Genomic DNA, 19,567 nt, shown 5'->3' on the forward strand with positions numbered 1-19,567 from the left:
AACTCCTTTTTTTTGTTTCTGTCAGACGTGTCCACGTCGCCCGCACATAGGGAGGTCATCGACCTGAAGGTGATGGTGACACTGGGGGCCTTCAACGTCCTGGTGTGTGACCAGAGCTGCAACATGGCCGACATCAAAATCCAAGGTACCAAGTCAAAGCAGTTTGGAGTCCATTTTTTACATCAGCGGTGTCCAAAGTGTGGCCCGCGGCACATTTTAAAAATAATGTTAAAAAATAAGTGGAACAAAAGAGCAAACAAGTGAAAAGTTTACGTGAAAAAGTTGCAATGTTCACTCTGATGACACAAAGCTACCAAAATATGTCTTATTTTTAACATTTTAATGACTGAGACCTTTCTGGTCCCTCGGAACAAACTTTAAGGGAGCACTGATAGTAAAAAAAATATATATATATATGTATACATATATATATATATATATATATATATATATATATATATATATATATATATATATATATATATATATATATATATATATATATATATGTATATATGTATATATATATACATATATATATATATATATATATATATATATGTATATATATATATATATATATATATATATATATATATGTGTATATATATATATATGTGTATATATATATATATATATATATATACATATATATATACACATATATATATATATATATATATATATATATATATATATATATGTGTATATATATATATACATATATATACACATATATATATATATATATATATGTGTTTCTCCTTTAAAGTGTAATGGCTCAAAAAATAATAATAAATCAAAGTCAATGTTAGGTATTATTTAACTATTCAAGGCTTATATTACTTCAGATCAAAAAAACACTTTGAAATATTTTTGGGAGGAAATTTTACATTTTGTGCATTATTATTCTTTGACAAAAAGGGCATAAAACAAACCAAAAAATATTTACAAAATAATAAAAACTTGTTGTCGACAAGTACATCTGAAGTTGATGTAGAGAGATACTTGAAATTGAAAGTTTCATCCATCCATTTTATACCGCTTGTCCCTTTTAGGGTCGAGGTGGGTGCTGGGGCCTATCTCAGCTGCATTCGGGCACCCCTGGACAAGTCTGAAATTGAAAGTTTAAAAGAAAAAAAGATTTAAACCTTTTTTTAAGACTTTTGGATTCCCAAGAATTTTAGTTGGATTTTTTTTTAAGCTTTCATTGCTCGAACAGAAATAATGAATTAAAATCAGTGTTGTCATGAATTGTTGACCTTTTTAGGACTCCAAATACCTTAGATATAATATTCCACTTACAATTTTTTTTGCGGGGAAATATTTTGTGCTTCTGCCATAAAAAACAGGGCTTTGACAAAAAGGGCATAAAATGTTAAAAAAAAACAACTTCATATTTACAGATGAGCTAGACATTTAAGCATTGAATTAAAAAAAATATGTCTTATTTTTAATATTTTAATGACTGAGACCTTTCTGGTCCCTCGGAACAAACTTTAAGGGAGCACTGATAGTAAAAAAAATATATATATATGTATACATATATATATATATATATATATATATATATATATATATATATATATATATATGTATATATATATACATATATATATACACACATATATATATATATATGTATATAGTATTGTATTGGTTTTGAAAATGTAAAATATTAACATAGCCCTGTATGCCTTGATTCTTCCGTGGAAAACGTTTGGACACCCCAGTTTTATGTGTTTGTTTTGACATGTTGACTTGACATGTTCTACAGGTATAAACGGATTGCTGCTGGTGCAAGGACCGCAGACTCACATATCAGCACGCCTGAAGGACTTCATAGTCCTCAACGTGGATCCTTCAAGCATCCACAAGAAGGTCATACATGCACCTTTATTTTACAGCAATAAATAAGACAGTTACAAATCATCAGTGTCTTCGCAAATGTTTTCTTTGCAAATGAAGGTCACTGACCGCCTGTGTTCTGCCATCCTCAGGCCATCTCCATCGTGGGCGATGAGGTGTTCAGTTTCTCCATGAGTCTGACTCCCAATGCCACAGAAGGCTCTGGATACGCAGACACGGCCAAAACCGATGGTCGTGTGAAGCTGAACGTGGGCTGCATCCAGGTGGTCTACCTGCACAAGCTGGTCATGTCGCTGCTGGTGAGTCTCAGCTGTGTCCTCTTTTCAATCAAAGTCGCTTTTTAACACATTTCAGCTCATCCCTTTGTTCGTTTTAAATTTTATTACATCCACAATGGATGTGGCTAAATTCGGTGTCAATGACCTTGCCCCTAGAACTTCACCAACAACTTCCAGACAGCCAAGGTAGCTCTAAGTGCCGCCACAGCTCAGGCAGCGGAGAGGGCGGCATCCAGCGTCCGGGATTTTGCTCAGAAAAGCTTCCGCCTGTCCTTGGACGTCAAACTGAAGGCGCCACTCATCATCATCCCCCAGTCATCCACCTCCCATGAGGCCCTTGTGATGGACCTGGGTCTGATCACAGTGGCAAACACCTTCTCCCTCCTGCCAGTTGACGGATGCCCCCTCCCCGCCGTCATCGACAACATGGACATTCAGCTGACACAGCTAAAACTATCCAGGTCAGTCCCGCAGTAGAAAATAAGACAAGCTGAAAAGATCCACCTTCGGAAACTGTGCTGGGTGAACGAAGCGCTCCTTTGCAGAGTGACTTGTGGGATAATGTGTGTTGTCCTTCAGGATCTGTTTGGACCAAACTTTGGGTCGACCCTCCAGCGATCTGCTGGAACCCGTCAACCTGCACTTAAGGGTCAACAGGAACTTAGCAGCATCCTGGTACAAGAAGATGGCTGCCGTAGAGGTGGACGGCGACCTTAAGCCAATGAAGGTAGGAAGAGGAGGAGGTTCGGTATTATTTCGGAAGAATGGGGGATCGGTTTGAAAGGGCAGGAGGATCAGTATATAATGAGTTTCAGGAGGAATGAGGATGTTTTTTAGGGAAGTGGATTTGTGCAAAAAGACAATGAAACAAAGTTTTGTGGTGATTTAATGCTGAGGCTAACTCGTCTCTCGTTGTCCCTGCATCCAGTCCATGTGTTATCCTCCGAAGGTATTGTGTGTCCTCAGGTCTCCTGGAGAGTATTATCGCTAGTATTGCTAGTCTGAGAGTTACCCTTCCTTTGAAGTTCCACTTGTACCTGTGAACCTTTAAAACAAGGCTGTCCAAACTACAAACTATGGCCCGTCGGCAAAGTGCGGCCCACCAGCCTCTTCAATTTGGCCTGCAAGACATCATGAGTCGAACAAAGCATCGCACTGCGGAGTGCTTTTAAATTAATCTTAATTACCTTGATTAATACATATTTACTGCCATCTTGGGGACAATGTGAGTAAATCAAATCTATGACACTTGAAAGCACTTTGGAATAGTAGCACAGCATTTACCTATATGAAAAAATCCAAACAACCTTCCTTTGTCATGGTGCAAAAAAATAATGCAACTAGCCTAGAGGTCCACACACATAACACAACCTGCTCACTGAACATCGTGGATATTATGAAAACACCATAAAATAATTGAAAATGACACCCATTTAAATCCATTAGAGTTCATGATGGGAAAATATAAAACACTCTCCACACTCATCCAAGTTTGGCACATTTCAGCTGCTCGATATTTCTGATTGATTACAAAACTTTAAGGTCGTGACAGAAGTAAAAAAGGTAGGAGTCAAACTTACATATACTCTTAATATTCATTTATATCAATTATGTATCCATTTTATTGATCATATATCCATAATATTAATATATACATTCAATTTATAAATCCATTTATATATATATATATATATATGTGTGTATATACATGTATATATATATATATATATATATATATATATATATATATATATGTATATATATATATATATATGTATGTATGTATGTATGTATGTATGTATGTATGTATGTATGTATGTATGTATGTATGTATGTATGTATGTATGTATGTATGTATGTATGTATATATATATATATATATATATATATATATATATATATATATATATATATATATATATATATATATATATATATATATATGTATATGTATATGTATATATATATATATATACGTATATATATATATATATATATATATATATGTATATGTATATATATATATATATACGTATATATATATATATGTATATATATATATATATATATATATATGTATATATATATATATATACGTATATATATATATATGTATATATATATATATATATGTATGTATGTATATGTGTGTGTTACTTTACATGCTTTCGGCCCCTGGCCAAATTCTTTTAGCCCAATGCAGCCCCCAAGTCAACAGGTTTGGACATCCATGCTTTAAAAGTTGTTTCTCTGTGTCAAAGGAAAACCTTTCTTTCAAAACTTTGGTCCACGCTTGTTTTATGATCTTGGACTGTACAGAAGGACTGGGTTTCAGTTTCAGACCAACCCCATCCTCCATGGAACTATCTTTGATGCTGAGAAACATCCAGAGACTCCCTGGCTATAGTTTAGAAAACCAGAACAGTCTGCTTAGGCTAAACTAGGACCTTGGATCCCTCTCATCTGATCTGATCACTCGTGCTTCGGTGTTCTGTATCGCTTGGCCCTGTAGGTGGAGATTAGCCAGGAAGATCTTAAGGTGCTGCTGAAGATACTCACAGAGAACCTTGCAGAGGCTGCTCAAATGGAACCAAGTGCCCCAAAACAAGAAACAAGTCTACAGCTGCAAGCACCTATTGGTCCTCAGACAGGTCTCAAAAGGGTTTATCATCTTCATGTTTTGTAGTTTGTTCCAACAAACATGAAGATATTTTTAATCACGATAACTTACAATTTTGCTGATGTGTTGGTGCTTCAGGTGGTGCTGAGAAGCTCGGTGTGAATGTGGACGACAAGGATGAAACTTTGGAGACTGTGAAGTTTAACTTCAGCATTGAATCTCTTGGTCTGGTTCTGTACAGAGATGAAGCCAAACAGGTTGGTGAAGAAACCTCAATTGATTGTATTCTTTTTAGACACAAGCTGAATTCCGAAGTTTGAAAATTTGAAACAAGGATCCACATTCTTCATCTTAGATTTAACACATATTTAGCATGAACCTGTGGAAACAGAACCTCTTTTTAAAGTGCTTTTACTGACATCAAATAGTATCTCTATCATATCAATCATGTGCTCCAAGATCAGGTGATTTGGTTCAGTATACCGGCAATCTGAGTCTCAGTGGTCTGTCCTGTAGTCTTCCGGTGTCCAGCACCAGGAGAACCTCCGCCTGGGAGAGTTTGCCCTCCACCTCTTGAAGGCTTCAGGGAAGATCCGTAACAACGGCAGCATGGAAGTCAGCACCATCCTGACTAACTGTATTCTGGATGACCAGAGGACGGGCATGGAGAGGGTGACCTCACGGTAAGTCCGCCTATGTCCAGTTTGAGCACAAGTCACATGGTGGTCATTTTGGGTTCGCCGAAACTAAACATTTACCTGCAGGATGGTCGGCCGGCAAGATTCGGATAGCTCCGAAGTGATGATCGATGTGACGTACCGGCAATGTGCTGGGGAACGCGAGGTGGTGGCCGTACTGCAGAAACTCTATGTGTGTGCCAGTGTGGAGTTCCTGATGGCCGTTGCAGATTTCTTCCTCCAGGCTCTTCCACAGGTGCCGACTAACGGTGTCAGCTTGGCGCCGAGTGATAGGTTGGCCCTCAAACAGGTGGCAGAAACTCAAACTGATGTGAAGAACGGTAAGAAACAGACAGGGAAGACCTCCGATGTTTCAAAATAAGGACATGCATTCTGTAGCTGTTAATTTATTCAGTTATCCATCTTATTTGGGTGAGCGAGACAGAAAAAATAGAGGCAAAGGACTGAACCCTGAGGCACACCACAACTAAATAAAATATAAACTCATTAAAAGGCTAATAAACGTATAGCTAAACCTAAAGTTTTTTACGTTTGCTGTCTTTGCCCTTATTCCCAAATAATAATCAATAATCCAAACTCTTCATTGATATCAAGAAAACCAAGTTCTTAAGATGCTAACATGCAAACAAGTTTTCTTTTTTCACTCGGCAGCGTCCATGACGAGGACACATGTCCGTGCGGTGGTTGTGGACCCGGAGGTGGTGTTTGTGGCCAACCTCATGAAGGCTGACGCCCCCTCCCTGGTGGTGTCTTTCCAGTGTGACTTCAACATGCAGGTGGAGGATGACGGTGCCCAGACCATGAGAGCTAACTTGAGAGCACTCAGGGTCCTGGCCTGTCCTTTCATCCGCAACAAGCAGGACAAAGCCGTAACCACGGTAACGTTTCCCAAAGTGATGATGTGTGGGAATGTTTGAGTAAGGACTGAACCACCTGTTATAATGGTTTAGTGACAGTCTGCGTAGGAAGAGTGTACTGTATATCAGGGGTGTCCAAACATTTTCCACTGAAAAATCAAAGCAAGAGGGGGCCATTTTGATATTTTTCATTTTAAAAACCAATACAACAAAATATTTTTTTAACCTTTAAGGCTGTCCTCAAATTTGGTCCCGGTAACCCTGGAGGGTCTCACAGTCTTAAAAATATAAAAAATAAGTCATCCGTCTATCCATTTTCTACCGCTTATTCCCTTTGGGGTAGCGGGGTGCGCTGGTGCCTATCTTAGCTATAATCGGGCGGAAGGTGTTTACATCCTGGACAAGTAGCCACCTCATCGCAGAAAATAAGTCATGTATTATATTATTTTTTTATTCAACACTTAAATCTCTAGATCAACTTCAGAAGTATATCTGTCAATATAACATTTTTGTTTTTATATTTTATACCCTTTTCTGTCAAAACCTTGTTTTTTATGGCAAATGCACAAAATATGCAATTTTTCCCCCCGTAAAATGTCAAAGCGTAACATTTGATGCAATTGGAACATTAAATAAGTCAGTAATTCATACCAAAATGTATTTTAATTTGTTTTTTATTTATTAAAAAAAGTCCCACTAAAATTCAAAAGGGACCCACTCATAAAAGTCTTAAAAATAAGTCATACATTCTATTGTTTTACTTTTAACGCATAAGTCTCTATATCAACTTCAGTTCTCTTTGTCGATTATAAGTTATTGTATTTCTTTTGTTAATTTGTAAAAAAAAAAAAAATGTTCTTTTATGGGTAATACACAAATTATGCATTTTTTTTCCCAAAAAAGTATCTCAATGTAGTGAATCTTAGATGTGAAGTAATTGCCGCCTGGGATAAGTCAATATTTCATAACACCGTTGATTGTGATTCAATATAATTTTTTGAGCAATGACAGTTTTAAGGAAAAAAACAGCTTGCTTGTCAGCTTTGTGTTATTATACTCAACATGGCAACTTATTCACGTTACATTTCAACTGTTTGCTTTTTTATTTTACTTTTTTTCTTTGTTCTTTTATAGTATTTTTACAATGTGCTGTGGGCTGTTAAAACATTATCGTGGGCCGCAAATGGCCCCCGGGCCACGCTTTTGACACCCCTGGTGTATATGAACGTGAAATGGGAGTAATCTCCTGACTGAGGTGACATGCTGACTTTGGTCAAATAGGTGTTGAGGCCCTGCTCCGTTGTCCTGGAAACAAAAAAAAATCCCAGCCAGCCACTAAGCGGCTCAGTGACGGTGGAAGAGATCATTGTCAAGGTAAAAAAAAAAAAAGTTATAATTTTCGCTAGATGTTTTATTGAGTAAAGTTATGGATCTCGATGTTCTCATCATCACGTCTTTTGGCAGATCTCACCTTTCATCCTCAACACAGTCAGAACCATAACAGCTGCCATGACCGCGAAGAAGAGCGGCGAGCAGAGCCATGACTTGCGGCCGGATGTCAGCACCGTGTGGTCTGTCAGTAACATCTACACGTGTAACTTCTGGTTTCTTGGAGTGGACCAGGCCATTGAGGTCACGGAGAGCTTCAGAGACCAGGATGGACTGAATGTGGGCGAGCGCTTTGCCGCTGAGGTCAAAGTAGGACTTTCCAGCTTCTGGAAAAAAAAAATTTCTCAAAGGCTGATCTTTTGGTGTTCTTGATGATGTGTTCTTCCCTCGCAGGTCATCCAGGTGACGCTGGAATCTGGTCTAGGTCATCGCACCGTCCCCCTGCTGCTGGCAGAGTCCTCCTTTAACGGCTCGGCCCAAAACTGGTCATCTTTGCTACAGCTGAAAGCCAATATGACGCTTGAGGTAGTGAATGCTCACCCTACCATACATACATACATACATCCGTCAAACGTCATGGCTGCACAATAATAAGAGCCATGGAACTCATTTTTGTGCAGGTGAACTACTTTAACGAGATCCATGCCGTGTGGGAGCCTCTGATTGAACGAGTCGACGGCGGCACACGCAGATGGAACTTGGACCTCGAGGTGCCACTGTTAGCTTTTAAATGCTGATGCTAACTGCTATCTGTTTTTGCCAACAGAGCTGCTGTGTTTAGAAATACATCAAATGTGCAGCTAACCATTGTCAAGCAGTGTCGAAAAGAGTCAAAGTGCATGTTTTGAAGCACATTTTCTGTTTCTCAGTTTCATTACAGTCTGCTGTTTTTGGTCCTGCAGATAAAAAGCAATGCAGTTCAGGACAAGAGTCCTGTCCATGGAGATGACTTTGTCATCCTTCCCGAACCTCTTACGGCTATTAACATCTGCTCCACCGACACCATGAACGTAACAATGACCCAGTGCACTGTCAACGTCTTCAACAACCTGGCTAAGGTAAGACAACTAATAATTACATCATCCCTGCAGTAAAACGTAAAACATGTACAAACCCCGTTTCCATATGAGTTGGGAAATTGTGTTAGATGTAAATATAAACAGAATACAATGATTTGCAAATCATTTTCAACCCATATTCAATTGAATGCACTACAAGGACAAGATATTTGATGTTCAAATTCATAAACTTTACATTTTTTTTGCAAATAATAATTAACTTAGAATTTCATGGCTGCAACACGTGCTAAAGTAGTTGGGAAAAGGCATGTTCACCACTGTGTTACATCACCTTTTCTTTTAACAACACTCAATAAACGTTTGGGAACTGAGGAAACTAAGGTCAATGTCAACAAATATGGGCAATTTATTTTTCTCGACATTAACTACAAGAACCCAAGAGATACATTTTATTTAAAAAAAATCTGATCAGTTTATGTCGACGTATTGTTGACTTCATCAACAGCAACACTGTCTATTTACACAGCATTTGAAAAGGCCATACATAGACTTCCTGTTAAGTGCAAAGTACTGCAATCGTTACAATAAAAGCATGGCAGTATTAGCCAGGATTTAACCACAGCAATAACAAAATTAATCTGTAAAAAAAAAATAGTTTTGACTTTCCAGGAAAAAAGATTTGCAGATGTGAGAAAGCTTTATTGTCATTGCAGTCAACAAGATTACTGCAGCAGCTGTGTTAGATAGTGTGAGATCATATGAAAACAGAATAATAAACATTAAAATTTACAAATGCAGGAAAAGCATGCCAACAAACAAATATATTGTTGTCATCCATTCCCCTCAAGTCTCTGGCCAAAGTCACAAATATACAGTCGGGAATGTTGTATTCATGCCTTATTCCTTTGAGAATCCTACGTGTAACTGAAGCATTAAGAAGTGGAACTATCCAGGTGTAGCTGCATTGTGCTCAAATAACCACCAGGTGGCACCTTTGAGCAGATGATACTGAATCATCTCTTTCTGTTTCAAACTTATCAGGTCTTATCAGGCCGGTAGTGCATTCTTCACTCTCGCTTTAAGTGAGGGATGAGGCAAAAACTAACCCAGACCCACTTTATGGTTAAGTGTTCGTAGTTGTTGTTGACAGCCACTTATTTCGACATAAATGCTTTTCACAATAATTATGCTTTCCATGCTGTGATCAGGCCTTCTCGGAGGGAACCGCCCCCACCTTTGACTCCTCCATGAAGGAGAAGGCTCCATTCACCGTTCGCAACGCTCTAGGCATCCCCGTCATCGTGCAGCACAGCGCCAACTTGAGGCCGGTGGGCGTCCCGCAGCAAGGGAAGCTTCTCGAGCTTTCGGTGGACCAGACCATGGACCTGGAACATTCCGTGTTTGAATCCTCCTCTCGGGGAAAACTGTCAGCTCTGCAGCGTCAGGAGAGCTCCTTGTTCTACTTCACCATCGGTCAGAACGTTTATTTCATTTATTCTGAAGGCGCTTCTGAGAATGAAGGGTAAAGATGTCCGACTGTCTCTGATCCCGCAGTGCCAACGGGATACAGCGAGATTGCCAAAATTCCCGTGGACAAACCGGGCCGCTGCCTCTACAACGTCCGTGGTCCGATGCTGCAGGAAGCCGTGTCCGTGCTGATACAGATCGATGCTGCCGAGGGCAACAAGGTCATCACCATCCGCTCTCCTCTGCAGGTTTGCCCCTTCTACAAGTCTGTGTTGTCATGGTTACTGCGTCCATTCAACATTTTTGCTTTCAGATCAAGAATCACTTTGCGATGCCTTTCAACATCCTTAAGTTCTGTCCGAAATCCCGTAGCCTGCAAAGTCTGGGACAGGCCCACCCCGAGAAAGAATTCCACATCCCGTTAGACACTTACAGGTAGTAACCCCATGCCGCCAGTATGTGGCGTCACATACCATAAGCCCCCTCTGATCGCTCCCCTTGCAGGTGCCAGCTGTACGTGCGTCCAGCGGGTTGTCTGGACAACCAGTACGGGCCGTCGTCCACATGTGTGGCGTGGAAGGAGCAGGTGCACCGTAGCTCGGAGGTGCGCGCGCTGCTGCAGTGCCCGGCGGCCGACAGCAGCCTGCTGCCACTCATGGTCAGCACCCTGGCCACGCCAGACGTCCTGCGCCACATCACCAGTTACGGCGAGGACGACTGGGACCCCGCCTACGTCATCCACCTCCACCCGGTGGCCACCTTGCGAAACCTGCTGCCGTACACAGTCCGCTACATGATGGAGGTACCAGGACGCTCACTGATCTTTGCAAAGCAGGACATCACACTATTGTCTTGCTTCATTTTTTTTGTTGAGTCGGCTTATCTGGCCAGGTTCATGTTTTAGTTACCGCGCCACCTAAGGTCAAAAATCGGCGGTTTGCAACACCAATGGCACAGGTGTCCAAAGTGTGGCCTGCAAATTTTGTTGGCTCGCAGCATATTGTAACATTGTGCTGAAAATGTAAGAAGAAAGAGAAAAAATTAAGATGTATTAAAAAAAAGTAAATCCTAATAATATACTTAGTCACCTATAAAAACAAAAATCCGACACAAAGGTTTGTATTTCAATAAATATATTATCTGATTTTAGCATTTATTTTAAATGAAAAGATATGAAAAGAGCCCACGCATACTTAACAGTATGCGGCACTTGGTGGAAAAGGTATGGACTCGCCTGATCTAAAATATTACAAGCTCTAAAAATAAAAATAAAATAAATATATTAACAATTTTTAGTTAGTTAGTTCAAAAATAAAAATAATAGTAGTTTATCCTTAAATATTTGAAAAATTACAACATCAATAATAAATACTGTAAAATGTGTAACTAAACATTAATATTTTTGCAATGGCACAATTTTTGAAATGGTAATGCAGTTTGAAAACTGCAGTAATATTATTCTATTCATACAGGGAGAAAAAGCAGCAAGAGTAAAAATGTAAGAAAAAAGGAGCAAAAAATTGTAATGTAATTAGAAAAAGCTGAATAGTTCTAATAATATTATTATGCTTAATCCCATATAACACAAAGCTGACACAAAGTTTTGTTTTTTAATACATATAATTTCTGTTTTTAGCATTTTTTTTAGGATAGAAAAACAATCTAAATGACCCCCACATACTTTGACACTTTGACTTTTCATTATACAGCCCTTGGTGGAAAAAGTTTAGACCCCCTGTTCTAAAATATTGCAAGCTCTAAAAATACATTAAATAGATAAACAAAGTTTGGTTAGTAAGGATGTAACAGTATAACATTTCACAATACGATATTATCACAGTATTAAGGCCACGAAATATTGTTATTGCGGTTTATGTCCAAAAAAAAAACTTAAAAATGCGATAGTGTGTAAAATGACGTTTCAGGAATGTTTAGGATAAACAAACACACTTACTGTAATGGAACACAAACATAATGTTAAAATGTTCCAATCATATTTATTACTGCAAACAAATATTTCTATGTTCAAATAATTGTGCAGGAACATCCACTGTTTCAAGCATATATTTAAAATAATAACTTTAAAGTAACAATGTAAATATCCAGTTTAAAAAGTGTAAAACAAAAATGTACTGTTAAGTGTCTCTCAATGTTTACATTATGGGAAGCCGTGTCCTCTGCATTGGTCATTTTTTATATTGTTTCTCAGAAAAGAAAACTACCAGTATAATTTTTAATAATGTAAATACCTCACAAACTGATTTTTGGCTTCTCTGGCTTTTATTATCTTTTCTGTTTGATGGTTCATGAGGTGGCAACTTTCTAGCCTTGCCTTCTGGAATAGGGTCCAGCCGCCGCGCGATATCGACAGACAAGCAGTTGAAAAATAGATGGATGGTTTGAGAATGTATCAAGTAGCTTTTTAGTTTCCTATTATTTCTCGCGTAAAGAGTATTTTTGTTTTGGGTGAATTCCCACCGTGCAATGCACCACGATCGGCTGACTCTGTGTCGCCTTGGAAACATTCCAAACGAAAGTGGCGCGCTTAGCTTTGCGGAATGCAGACTTTCTTACCTCCGCTACAGAGCTTATGTTTTGGCCTGTGCTTGTTTGTGTGTTTGTTAGCAACATTACTCAACCAGTTATGGACAGATGTAATGTCCAAAAAGATTTCATTTTATCCACGACAAGTACGAACACACTTCACTTCGTGCTTGTGACGTTCAATGCCCCCATCTTGGATTCTGGGAGATGTAGTTTATTCACAGACCGCGCAAACACTTAAATGCCAGTGTAAAACTGTCATACTTCACGGTATTATTGAGAATAATTTTTTTGGGAAAATCTCAATTCACGCTAATTTCTAAATTATAACAATTAAAAGAAACAAGCTTTTCCACATATAATGGCTGCCATTTTACTCAAGGTATCATGCTGCACTGTTGTTAGCATGACGGTCGACATTTTCTCAGGCCTTGTTGCCCAGGGCGAGTTGGTTTTGTTGTCCTGTCCAGCTGCCAGTCATTCATCAATCATTTCAGTGTTTCTCTTGCAATTCATTTGTGGAGAAATAATATGGCCAAAAAGAAGTGGACCACCACAATTATTTGGAGCTACCTGTTCGTTCTCGCTCACACATTAAAATGGGACTGTCTGTGAGTGTAGCTGGGAGTTACAAAAGATGACATCATAATGTTCCTGCGTCTGCCAGAAAATCAGAGGATATTGCGACTTTCGTTATAATTGATGATGTTTCCTCACCAGAATTCTGCCGATTCCTGTGAACTTCCAGAAGGCAGCACGTCGGACCTCCTGAACGCTCGCGTGGCGGGCGAGATCATGTCGCTGGTTCTGATGAAGTACCAGGGCCACGACTGGCACGGGCACATTCGCGTGGAACAAAGCATGCCAGAGTTTTTCCCCGTCTGCCTCACGAGCGACGCCAACAGCAGCATGACGGTGGACGTGAGTGTGCACGTGGCGCGCACGCCCAGCCGCCTGCTGCTGTCCCTCTTCAGTCCTTTCTGGATCATCAACAAGACGTCCCGGGTGCTGCAGTACCGGTCGGACGACATCTTGGTCAAACACCCGGCTGACTTCCGAGACATCATCCTGTTCTCTTTCAGGAGGAAAAACCTTCTCAGCAAGAACAAGGTGAGATGCTGCGCGACTGCTCGGGACCACCAGACGCCGAATCAGAACTCTCTATTTGATTCCCTCCGCACTCTAAATCAACTTAGTGATCTTTTCTGTTGACGTTTCAGCTGCAGTTGTGCGTCTCTACCAGCTCGTGGTCCGATGGGTTCTCTCTGGACACGGTGGGAAGTTATGGCTGCGTACGCTGTCCTGCCAACAACCTGGACTTCCTGGTAACACCCCGCCTCTTCCTCTCAGCTCATTGCTGTTACTTTATGTGGACGAAAATAATGGGACAGCTGTAGGAAGTAAAATGTGAAAAAAATGGGTTCGTTTTTGCGGCTATAACAGCTTGCACTCTTTCTAAAAGATGTTGGGGAGGTCAGAGATATGAAAACCAAGAACAGACAAGGGCCCTTTGACAATGCATACAGTTGTCCAAAATGTCTTGATAAAGTGAATAATTCTGGACAATAAGAACTCTCGTCCAAAAGTTTGATTTATGTATTAAGACCCGTGTCTAGGATGGGTACCGAATCGAGGGATTTTGTTTTTGCCACCAACCAAATCCGTCCGGTCCTACCGGGCACCGATTCACGTAGAAGCCATGCAAAGTTACAGTACCTGGGTCGCGTAAGACGTCACGGCAGTCACTCCAGCAGCACTGAGGGTGGTCTCAGTCAAACTAACTCTAGGTAATGTTGCAATTTTCGACAGCTACAAAGAAATTGACTCAAAGAAACGCTCCAACCTAAGTAACGTTAGACTCCACTTTTCCAAAAAAGCGCTAGCTTGATGCGAATATACATTGGCTTTGTTTTTGACATGCTACTTATTAGCATTAGCGATTATACATGGCGAGTTCAACACCTCCTAATCTGTTGATGAAAGCTATAACTTAGATGCACGTTACAATCAAACACCTGGTGTGGAATAAGTACAATACTTACAGTATTAACACTTGTGAGGGCGCAACAACAGCCAAAACAACACAACGTAAACTATACATTACTGCCCTCTAATGTCTTGGACTTGCAACTGTCTTAAATGTGAGACTCAGAAATGTGGTTATAAAACAATATATAATAACTGGACAGCAGTTACCATAATCAGCTCATTTTTAAATGTAAAAAAAAAACATATTTTTTTTTATCAAAAACAATTAGTTTTTTCCGGACTATAGAGCACACTGCTAAGCATAAGCATTACATTTTAGAAGAAATGTAGTTTTCCCCATTAGCCCCACTGGACTGTATGTATGTACGTATGTAAGCACGCTCGCACGCCACGGTACTATTGAGGAGAAAACATTGTGTATACATGCATGCATGTAAACGTAAATAAACATCTTTAATAAGTGTATATTTACATACTTTAATTGTTTCCAAACGGTGCCTGTAACAGTAAAACAGCTGATCAAACAAAAAAGAAGTCATTGTCATGGACCCACTAGCTGCAGAAGCTAGATCTCCAATTAGCTAAACAGACTCAATACCTTCACGTTGACGTTTTGGTAAGTTTAAGAAACTGAAACAATAGAAAAAGAACGCCATTCTAAGTTAATACCAACACTGACACTCGTGAACGTGTTAGCATATTAGCTAATGATAACAACTCTAGCTTCATTTCATTACAATTGCACGTACAAATATGCATGAAAACACTCCTACAGACATTACACATGGAACCATTTAGTAAGTAGGAATTTTTTTAGTTGTTAAACTTCCAAAGTTTGCTTGGAGTTATGAAAGAAGAATTCATAGGAGTAAAAACAGTATGGATGATTACAAGACGGAACAGCAATTGTACTTTCCGTTTAAAGCTCTAAACAGAATGGCACTGCAGCAACTGCCGTGAGCAAACTCGCTCAAAAGAGTGTTATAGCACATACATTTCATTGTTTTTGTTTTTGTGTTTTGTAAACTATTGGCCTTATGGCTGTCAGCAAAGAAAAATCCATAAAGTAGCCGCACCGTTTTATAAGCAGCAGTGTTCAAAGCGTTGGAAAAAAGTAGCGGCTTAAAGTCCGGAACTTATGGTGATATTTAGTAACACACAAAAAAGTACTGAAAATTGGTACCCTTAAGTACCGGTATCGATTCCCAGGTATCGGGAATTGGTACCGCATTGGTACAAATGTGAACGGTAACTGTGTCCCTCTACTTCTGTCCACATAGTTATTGTAAATATTTTGTTTATGTTTATTTTCCAAACGTTTCCTTGTATTTTTGGTGCCCTAACTTGCATGAAAACTGACCAAAGTTTGCGAGTCCATCAGGCTTGGTAAAATATGGAGTTCTTGAACTCACACTAAATTCAAAAGGAAAAAAAATTGCCCTTGGCACCAGTGTCAAAGATTGTCACTAAGTCTGGGAGAGACGTCTGTCATGACAGGACACATAACATTTTCAAGTGTTCATGTTGAAGTTGGGTCATTTTTGCTGAAAATTAGGGGTCGTACTTTACCAACTCATCTTAGGGACTTTGACCAAATGAGTTCAAATAAATCCCAGATACTCCACAAATGGGTGATGACAAATTTAATTGCCTACGCTTTAGTGTGTGGGCGAGGCATGGTGACAAACTATCATTCTGAGGATTTGCCCAAAAAAGCGCTTACTTGAACCCTGAGATACATGCTCGCAGCTTTAGTTGTTCGATCGGCTGTAGCTGACCACACCGAACATGTTAACACAGGTGGGCGTGAGCATCCAGATGAGCAGTTTTAACCTGACCAAGATCGTTACCATGAGTCCCTTCTACACCCTGGTCAACAAGTCCTCCTATGAGCTGGAGGTGGGAGAGATCACCAGCCCGACGACGGCAAGGTGGCACTACATCTCGTCCACTGAGGTGAAAGGATCTTGTCTGCGTGTCCCTGCGTCATCGGGCATGTCATGCGTGCTGAGAGTTTGTGGTCCTGCCGTTGCAGTGCCTCCCTCTCTGGCCCGATAGCAGCTCGGAGAAACTGTGTGTGCGCGTGGTTGGATCCGAGTCGGCCTCCAAGTTCTTCTTCTTTAATCGCCAGGACAACGGCACGCTGCTGTGCCTGGCCATGGTGGGTATCTCCTTTTGGACCATTCACATGGCAGCTTACTAATGAAGACATTTTTATTCATGCAGTGTGGCGGTATCATCGTGGACGTCAACATCTCCGACCACTCGACGGTCATCAGCTTCAGTGATTACTACGAAGGAGCGGCGCCCGCTTTGCTGGTCAACCACACGCCGTGGGTCAACCTCAGCTACAGACAAAGGTCAGAGGTCAATCAGCTTCCCACTCACACTGCTTTAGGCATGTGAAATGTCCACAAAATTGTGCAAATCTGCATTTTTAAACAATATTTTTTGCGTTGAAATATCACTCGTGCTTTTTTTTTTTTTTTTTTGGAAATTCATATTTCTTTTTTAAATGAAATATCAATAAAAATAGGATCCACACAACATGTGTTGAACGCTCACTATTTCTCCTGGCTAAAATGCAGCACTGAGTTGCAAGACGGGAAACAAGCTCACTAGTTTACTAACCATCAAGCTACCTTACTCGTTGTCTCCTCCATTTCGCTCTCCGAGCCACAACGTTGATGCCGGTTATCCACTTTTCTAATCATATTTGGATAATTACAATCCGAACATTGTTAGTTTCCAACCAGCTGTAGCTCCAGAGCAAAGGTGTCGAATTCATTTTAGCTCAGGGGCCGCATAGAGGAAAATCTGTGCAGAGCGGGTCAGACTATTAAAATCATGGCATTAAAACTAAAAAATAAAAACAACTTCAGATTGTTTTCTTTGTCTTACTTTTGCCAAAAAATAGAACAAACACATTCTGATAATTATACAATAAAAATACAGAAAAAAATACTGGCAACGGTAAAGTTTAAAACCATAAAGTAAAGAAGAAACAGAAAGTGAATGAATACCTTTCATTTTTCATTTATTTATTTATTTTATTTATTTCAGGCAATGACAAAAAAAAGTACAAAGTTGACAACACATAATAATATAAATTAATATAGTGTAAAAGGTAATGTATAGTATGTAATGAATGATTGTCTGGTTTTGCCTGAAAGTGAGTGGGAAGAAGGTAATTTATTTAATCCCATCCCCAGTTCTCCATTCAGTGATTATTCTCATGAGTTTCACTGTTACTTTGTTTAAGGATTATAATACAAATCTTGTATCATAGTGGCAATACCACATTAAACAATAATTATAACACTGTAACAATAATTTGTATGTATTATGTTTATAACTGAATACATTTACATACGCATAAGAATGTGTTTTCTTTTGTATTCTTTTTTTAATGAATTATGTAACATTTATGACATCCTTTTTCCAAAACACAATATAAATGTGAAATATAACGGGATAATGCATACATTTATCATTTGCTTATAATAATATAGAATGTGAGATATAACAGGATAATGCATCCATTTATCATTTGCTTTTAAAAACGGTTACAAAAAACTGGGACCCCAAAAATTTACTGTGGGACCCCATTTTTATGACTTGATTTTGAAAATTCCTAGCGCCAACACTGATGGAGTATTGGTGCGTGCAAAACAGCACCAGGCGGCTGTGGCCTGCGGGCCAGTTCTAATACTAATCAAATATCATCTCGGGGGCCATAGATCCATCCCGCGGGCCGTGATTTTGACACGTAGTTTCTAGAGTATTAGTAGCCAGCGGGAAGGTGTATTTTTGACGTGACTGATATTAAACAGAGGTCACAACACCAAAAATATGTTACCCAAGGGGGCGTGGCTACATGTTAGAGTTGCCAAATGGGAAACATTTTCTGAGGTCTTTCCATGCATGTTATAGAATTTTGCATTACATTTTCAATTATCATAATGTGAGAAAATTATCTACCTAGCTGCTGTGATCGTGACACTAATGAGAAAAAGGAAAAGTGTGTTTGAAGTTCATTTCCTGCTACAAATATTACTCTCATCTACAATTCATGTCTGCATTTTTTTTTATGCTGTGAAGTTCATATTTTGTCTCATTATTTAGCTGTAAACGTCCCTATTGTTCGGCAATGTTTGCTAGCGATATCAAGCTGTTGTTATTTATTTGTTTAGTTGTGCTGCTAATATAGTAGAGAATAAACTCGATTGCATCGCAAAAGTTTTCTTAAACAAATCATATGTTCAAACAAATATTTTACAAAGTGATTGCTGCAGACAGAAGCACGGTCCGATTGTATTCCATAATAAGATGATTGTGATTAATTTGAAGAGCCATTTCCCTCAACGCACTTTGTTTTTTCTCTGAATTTATTACCTTTATGAACCACTTCTTTCGGGACTCTTTCCTATTTTTCTAATTGACCGACAGGAAACACCCAAGCAATATGGCATTTTCTGCTCAATCTCTACACTCACTCTCACTTGTTTTAATCCTACGCTCAAGCTGCTTGACCATCATGTGAATTAAGCCGAGAAGAAGAAAAACAGATGTGATGTCATATGCAACCCTCTTTTTGCTTGGATTTTACTGATGCCACGTTCATCTAACGTCCCGCTCATTTAATATACGTGCTGGTCAAGTTAGCTCTTTTCTCAATGGATGCTAGGCGCCATTTAGCATTTCTAGATGAAAAATGCCCTATGCTTGTGTTGTTTTCGGCTCTACAAATCGTTCAAAGGATAAACGTTTCTTCAGACTTCGAGAGGTTATCAAAAAGGGCGGAAGATGCAAGATTTTACAAAACGACGTCCAGAAA

General features: G+C 39.3%; 1 protein-coding gene across 2 annotated transcripts in view; it reads left to right on the forward strand.

Annotated features, from left to right (window-relative positions):
* vps13c (vacuolar protein sorting 13 homolog C) overlaps positions 1-19,567 on the forward strand; it is a 91,668-nt gene that overhangs the window by 48,117 nt on the left and 23,984 nt on the right. For both annotated transcript variants that reach the window (XM_061875996.1, XM_061876005.1), the window contains 24 exons: positions 26-145; positions 1,778-1,881; positions 2,001-2,168; positions 2,304-2,608; positions 2,727-2,874; positions 4,660-4,798; positions 4,906-5,024; positions 5,284-5,450; positions 5,532-5,785; positions 6,117-6,343; positions 7,604-7,696; positions 7,787-8,020; positions 8,105-8,236; positions 8,332-8,421; positions 8,614-8,769; positions 9,939-10,203; positions 10,285-10,445; positions 10,511-10,632; positions 10,702-10,999; positions 13,462-13,851; positions 13,962-14,066; positions 16,531-16,686; positions 16,766-16,891; positions 16,957-17,090. In XM_061875996.1, coding sequence (XP_061731980.1) covers positions 26-145; positions 1,778-1,881; positions 2,001-2,168; positions 2,304-2,608; positions 2,727-2,874; positions 4,660-4,798; positions 4,906-5,024; positions 5,284-5,450; positions 5,532-5,785; positions 6,117-6,343; positions 7,604-7,696; positions 7,787-8,020; positions 8,105-8,236; positions 8,332-8,421; positions 8,614-8,769; positions 9,939-10,203; positions 10,285-10,445; positions 10,511-10,632; positions 10,702-10,999; positions 13,462-13,851; positions 13,962-14,066; positions 16,531-16,686; positions 16,766-16,891; positions 16,957-17,090 — 4,213 coding nt within the window. The remainder of the gene's footprint in view (positions 1-25; positions 146-1,777; positions 1,882-2,000; positions 2,169-2,303; positions 2,609-2,726; positions 2,875-4,659; positions 4,799-4,905; positions 5,025-5,283; positions 5,451-5,531; positions 5,786-6,116; positions 6,344-7,603; positions 7,697-7,786; positions 8,021-8,104; positions 8,237-8,331; positions 8,422-8,613; positions 8,770-9,938; positions 10,204-10,284; positions 10,446-10,510; positions 10,633-10,701; positions 11,000-13,461; positions 13,852-13,961; positions 14,067-16,530; positions 16,687-16,765; positions 16,892-16,956; positions 17,091-19,567) is intronic.

The sequence above is a fragment of the Nerophis ophidion genome, linkage group LG02 (genome assembly GCF_033978795.1).
Source record: "Nerophis ophidion isolate RoL-2023_Sa linkage group LG02, RoL_Noph_v1.0, whole genome shotgun sequence".
Taxonomy (NCBI): Eukaryota; Metazoa; Chordata; class Actinopteri; order Syngnathiformes; family Syngnathidae; genus Nerophis; species Nerophis ophidion.